Here is a 6,532-nt window from a genome sequence, read left to right as displayed (position 1 = left end):
GACACCATAAACACCTCTAAATCCTGGCTTGTCAATCAAAGAACATTAACTCCTATCTCCTAAAACCTGACTCTGACCCTGCTGAACACACTGATAGAAAATATTTGTCTGTGATGTGAAAAATGTGGCACGTGCAGCGTAAAACTTTCACGCCTCCTGTCCAGAAACTTGAACTGTCACTGTGTAAAAACTATGAATGAGATTTACAAGTTTAATACAACCAAAAATTAAGGAAAGTTTCTGCACATGTTGACTTTTGAATGGAGTTCCTAGATGAAAGCATAAATGGGTAGAAGTGGTTGAAAAATGCATGAAAAGTTGTGGAAAACTGGAGATTTTGAACATTTCCGTCCCTTAATTTTAATGGAAAACAATGTCAGAAAAACACTGAGTATTTTGGAAAGTATGAAATACATCAAAAAACTGAATACATCCGATAATGCCCTATCTGAACGGAACATTTTAAGGTTCGAATGGAGTTTCTATGTTGAAGTGTCTAAAATAACATACAAATCAAAAAACTGTGCAATAATAAGGAATTTTTCAACCTGAGAAGGATATAAAATACAGCATTTATGGTATAACAGTGCAAAGAAATGTACATTAACTCCAATGTAAATGAGAGAAATTGTTATTCCTTTAACAGTAAACCTTTCAAAAGGTAAACAGGTGTACAGATACAGTATGGTTAAAGGGCATTACAAGCTAATGCCTCTGGTGTTTGTCATGTTTTTCATTTAGTGAAAGTGTATGTCACCTACTGTAACTTAAAATATATTCCTCCACTCATCAGTAATACCCATTACAAATAAAACACTTTATAACCCCCCGCCCCTTGTAGACTGCATTACCAATTTATTACCTCAATCCTCTAAAAAAATTCTGTTATTTTTGTAACAGATAATTTTCCTGAATACAATATTTAAGCCTAGAATAAAGGGTGTGAAGACGTAGTGCATGTTTAATATTGTAACCGTTATGTGAGATTATTCCTTTTTAGCGGGCTGCTCGATGAGTTTCCCCTTGTGGTACTTCTGTCCAATCCCATAGGGGACGTGTGCAGATATGGTTCCCAGCTCCTTGGCACCCTCAATGTGGAACATCTGGTCATCAAAGTAGATGTGTGGCCTGATTTTCTGCAGAAGGGGCCCTTTTGGAGCCCCCGCCAGGAACAGAGCCTCATCGATCTCCAGGCCCCAGCTGCGGAGGGTCTTCAAGACACGAGCCCCTGAGCTGGCAGCGCTGCGGGCTGTGACCAGGTAGGTTCGGATGGGACAGTTCATACGCTCGTTCTTGGCGTAGAATTTTCTCTGGAGCTTCCCCAGAGCCTCCAGGAAACACTTTAAAGGACCCTGAAAAGAGTCCAAAAATCAAGTCAGAATCTTTTCAACACAGGGCATGAGGAACGTGAACACAGGTAAATGGAAGGAAGAGGAACTAAATGCACAAAGTATCACATGGCAAAAATATAATCATGAACACAGTCTGTTGAGTATCTGTATATTTTAGTTTAGGGCAACTGGCTGATCACAATTGAACCACTGAAAGACAGAATCCATCACCAGCAGAAAATACCTTGCAATCTGTCAATAAAACATAAAAGAATACCAATTATTATTAAAGCCATAATGGCACAATATAATGATCTACTGAAACCCAGAATGAGGAATGAGCCGAGTAAAACACAGCTTCAGTATTAAGAAAAACTTAAACTCTCATCATAAGTTATTGGCTCATTCATAAAATCATACGTTTTTGGCTCATTTTCATTAAATGTTTCCATGTAGCTGCAATTAGAGATGAAAATCAGCACTGAATAACACAAATGCCTTATAAACACCATGATCAATATCAGGCTGATGTATCAGTTTACTCCTTTTGCATTTTTGTGAAGATATACAGTATATTCTGCATCCAGTGTCTCCCTCCACAAGGTCTCAGTGATGTTTAAGTACATAGAAAACAAGTATAGGTTACCTGAGCAAGGGGTTTGTTCTCAAACTCCTTCTCATGCTCAAAGAAAGTGTCCAGGCCATGTTGTTTCACGATGATCTCTGACTCGTCCGAGAAGAGGACGGCGTCGCCATCAAATGCCACTCTCAGCTGAGTGTCGCTCAACTGAGTCTCTGTGCTCGGCATAAACATCGTGGCGGCAGCAATTCCTGAGGGAGGGGAGATGAGTATGTAATTCACAGCTTGGTCAATTTTATATTGCCTAAACAATTTTTGAACCGTCACTTCACTAGTTAGGATTATGCAACCAGGACAACAGATTTTTTTTCTCCGATACTTCTGACTTTTTATCTACACAGATCAGCCAATAGTCTCAGAGCTACCATGTTATTAAAAACAAAAATTCTGAACATTTTCCCACCCAAAACACGACACAGCTTTTTTCTTACACACTAGTGACACTTGGTAAGAATGTAAAGCTCAACAGAAACTGGAAACTTGCTGTGGTCTGAATAGAAATATGAGTGTGAGAGAGAGAGAGTGTTGCTGTCAGGTCAAGCTCATTCTGTCGCATTATAAATAAATCTCTATCTTTCTATACGGTCGCTTAACAAGAAGTGACTGGCGTGAAACGACTTTTTATAGATTTGTCGGTCAGAATGCCGCACATCTCCCGTGATGACTGGCTGTCACGAAAATGTGCTGTAAACAAATATGCAGGTGATTTATAGCCTGGTGTGAAGTCAGTCCATGTGCAGGTTAGATGCAGTCTCACCTGAAAACCTGGCACGCTTCAGGCAGCGTTAGCATGCATCACATGTACTGCATATGGGCAGCTGTGGGCCCGGAGGTGTACATCGCTCATTCTGAGATGTGCAAGTGAATTTTATCAATAAGCATATGAGTATGGTTGCAAGTAATAATATTTAACTTTTCAACTCAAATACATTCAGTTTGGAATATCTAAAACAGAAAAAGCAGAAAATATTTACCATTTTTGCTGAATAAGTGACTTTTTTTCTCAAAACTGTTGTTAACTGGCTTTCTATTAATTAATGCGTGAATTCAGTTTTGTCATAATTTGGGTGTTTATTCTTCTGATCTGTTTGTTTTGTGTGTATTTAGACAACAGCGAGCCATAAATCACAACCTGGCTTCAACCAGTTCCTTCTAGCTGCACAGTTTGGGGTCCAGATTTCTCTCGACCGTGAGAATGAGTCACACACAAAGTCAACATGCAAGTGTGTAAATATCAGTGAAGTACAGAGACGTCTTAAGGCTGCTGGGAGTGCCTGATGTTGTGCTGTGTTTATGACACAAAACAGTTTCAAAGAAGGTCGTGTTTGATTGTAATCTAACAGCAGCTTCGCTTACCTTCCTCGATGGCCTCTGTGACCTTCTCTGAGTCTTTGGAGAGGTAGAGGTTTGTCATGTAGGCCTTCAGGTAACCAATGGGACTTTCCCCTCCCGTCATACAGAATCTCTCTATGGTCAACCCTGAAAGAGCAAAAGCAAGTTGGAGATGCGTGAAGAAAGAATTATCCGACAACAGCTCTTCTTCATTCCTAGTGTGTAATTAGTAGACTGAGTACTGTTCTTGATTAAGCTTGTTGCTGCAGCGGGCGAGCCGCCACTGGTAATCAACAATGTTTGGTTTAGGGTGCAGAGTACCATAGTGATTAATGCTGTTTATGAGGCGCACGCCGACTTGGGCATGGTTGTTAGTCATTAAGACGATGTCAAACAGCTCCTCGCTGTCCGGGTAGAGCTCCCTCAATCGAGCGTTGACATTCATCAGCGCCTGTGTGGGAGGACAGAGAGAGATTCACACCAAAATCCAGCGAATAGTGTCAACATGAGGTTACAACACAAACATTGCAACACTTGAACTGCAACGTGCATTTGCTTAATAATGGACAGTCAATACACAGTACATTTCCTATAGCTGCTGCAGTATGAGATATTGGTAAGTAACATATTTAGCAAAATACTATATGTGGTACATAATGTGAGATGATAAATATCTTCACTTTCATGCCAGACATTATAATAACTCACTGCTTAAGACTTGTATTCTGGCTTAAACAAGCTTTCACAATCTGTATTTCATCATGTTGTGACACTAAAGCACAAAATGTGTGACAGATTTTAATTCTTTCTTTTAACTTTTTAACTGAAAAAAGGAACCAAGTTCTTGGCCCACATGCAGTGGGTTAAATAACTGACACATGAAAAAACTTACAGAGAGCTGACAGGGTTTAGTCATGGATCAAAGTACATAATTGTTCCTTAATGACATAATCACATCAAGGTACAAACAGACGATTTGCTCGATTATAAAATTCTTCCCATTTAAAATATTGCATTTAAATATATAAAAATATATCACAATTTTAAGAAAATTTTATTTCTATACTGTTGATTTTGCGAATCCATCATTTTGCAAATGTATATAATTATACAAGAAGTGATTTGATATTTTCAAAATCTCTAAAGACAGAAGTACGCACATTTTGAATACAGCAAAAAATGTAGTCATTCATAGAAATTAAATGACCACCTCTGCGACTCAGTTCCCACAAAAACGGTTCACAGTGGGCTTGAAAATTAAAAGAAGATAAAAAAACACAGCTATGGTGCAATAATTAACACGCTTCAGGGAGTCAGTTGTCAGTTCAGGCACCCACTCCGGCAGGTTCGGAGAAATCAGGCCTGTGCTAGCAGGTCTGCAACAGATCTCTTGCCACTGAGTAGTTGCATAACAGCCAATGAATAGAACAAAAAAGATTCTCCAGAAACGGGCTGCGATCACTCTTCCTGCGATGGTTCTTTATTCCAGAGTGACAATAAGATGTTAAACACATTGAAGAGCGGTCTGATGAGCACTGGGCCACTCTGAACACCCAGCGGCCTTTATGGTGAGTCCTTATGTAGTTTCCAACCTGCTCCCTCCTTCAAAAAAATCTCGCTGCCCAAGAATGGTGCGATTTGAAGACTTGTTTTGCAGCATTTCAAGGTGAAGTAAAGCAGGTTTAAAGGCGGAGATGGTTTTCAACATGAGGCTTTTTTAAAAAGGGATTGATTGTTCCTGCACAGTACGGCAGGGGAACGTCTGGCACAGTCTGTCTTTAAATGAGGATTTTATTACTGAGTGAGGATCCTATAATGTCAGTGGTATGAGTTTGTGATATCTGACATAAGCACGGATGACCAGTCAGCCAATTAGATGATAAAGTGTGTCTTTGATAAGCAGACACCCACATGTATTTAAACATTTATTGATTGTAGTGGATGTGTCAGTGCCAGAGACAAATACCTGCCCTTGTATGACTGACATGGGTGTGTCTCTATACGTGTAACTTGGCCTTATGTAGCCAGACAGAAGACATTTTCTTCCTGGTATGGACTATGTGAACAACGCGTTTTAAGCTGAATAGGTGCACTTCAGGGACCGCGCCCTGCAGACGCCCTGCAGAGGTCCACACTGTGGGGCTCACAGCTACTGCACCTTGACGAAGGGGAAAGCAGCTCCTGGCTTCAGAGGCTCGCTTTCGTGCTCCAGCTGATGAGCCACGTACTTCTCCAGTCCCTCTTCCTCATAGATCTTCCTCTCCGCCACCAAGTTGAAGAGGGTGCGAGAGGACACGGCGATGGTGACCGCGTACTGGGGTTTGGGCTGAGGAGCGACAGGAAAGGTGCAGAATAGAAACAAAATCAGAGCTGTTTACCACCTGTTTATGGAGCCGCAAAAAGCTTTGCACCAAAACTTGCACAGGAGCTTGTTCCAGTAACCTGTTGAGCCACAAATATACTCACAGGTCTGGGCGTTTTGGTTTTGAGGTTGTCAAAAAAAGCTTTGGCTGCAGCCCAGTCCTTCTCCCCGCTGTCGTCAGCTGCAGCTGCGTCGCTCGGCTTCATTTCACTCATGTTCAGAAACTCCCGTGTCTCCTGACCCCGAACGCACCGCGGGCACGATAAGGCGGCGGCAGATGGAAACTTTGCGGAAATGTAGTGAGGGGAAGCCCGGTGGGCGTGTCTTCCAGCACTGACGTAAGCATGTCTCGGCATCACTTTATCCGGTTGCTTGGGTGATCGTTAATGTGGCCAGAAGTATGTGGACACCCCATGTTTGTGCATCTTGCACAGCATGCAGTGGTATGTTTGATAGACTGCTGGGGGATTCCCATGATGCACTGGGCTCTGTCCTGCTCTGTCCTCATTCTGCAGGTCTCTCTGCCTCTGGAGCAGCAGGATCCAGATCCACAACTACTCATCATTACTATTAACCACTGTAATCTGTCATTATTATTGGTAACACCATTACCGACTCAGCTGTTCTGGTCTCTCTCTCTCTCTTTTCTCCTCTCTCCTCCCCCCACCCCCCCTTTTCCTCCTCCTAAACCCAACCGGTCGAGGCAGACGGCCGCCCACCCTGAGCCCGGTTCTGTTGGAGGTTTCTTCCCGTTAAAAGGGAGTTTTTCCTCCCCCCTGTCGCCGAGCGCTTGCTCTTTGTGGGAACTGTTGGGGTTTTCTCTGTAACAAAGTAAGGTCTTGACCTTTCCCTGTAAAGTGCCTCGAG

At 42.1% G+C, this 6,532-nt stretch overlaps 1 protein-coding gene across 1 annotated transcript; it reads right to left on the bottom strand.

Annotated features, from left to right (window-relative positions):
- Positions 1-329: 329 nt before the first annotated feature.
- LOC139612401 (cytosolic 5'-nucleotidase 1A-like) lies at positions 330-6,234 on the bottom strand. The gene is made up of 6 exons (XM_071467939.1): positions 5,770-6,234; positions 5,462-5,629; positions 3,625-3,754; positions 3,328-3,450; positions 1,978-2,162; positions 330-1,352 (listed from the first exon to the last, which is right to left on the bottom strand). The coding sequence occupies exons 1-6, from the start codon at positions 6,019-6,021 to the stop codon at positions 987-989; spliced, it is 1,224 nt and encodes a 407-aa protein (XP_071324040.1). The 5' UTR covers positions 6,022-6,234; the 3' UTR covers positions 330-986.
- Between the last annotated feature and the right edge of the window lie 298 nt (positions 6,235-6,532).

The sequence above is a fragment of the Trachinotus anak genome, unplaced genomic scaffold, assembly GCF_046630095.1.
Source record: "Trachinotus anak isolate AG129_WGS33_773 ecotype Australia unplaced genomic scaffold, CSIRO_AGI_Tana_v1 ptg000031l, whole genome shotgun sequence".
In the NCBI taxonomy this organism is placed as follows: Eukaryota; Metazoa; Chordata; class Actinopteri; order Carangiformes; family Carangidae; genus Trachinotus; species Trachinotus anak.
This window is presented reverse-complemented; position numbering and strand designations above follow the sequence as displayed.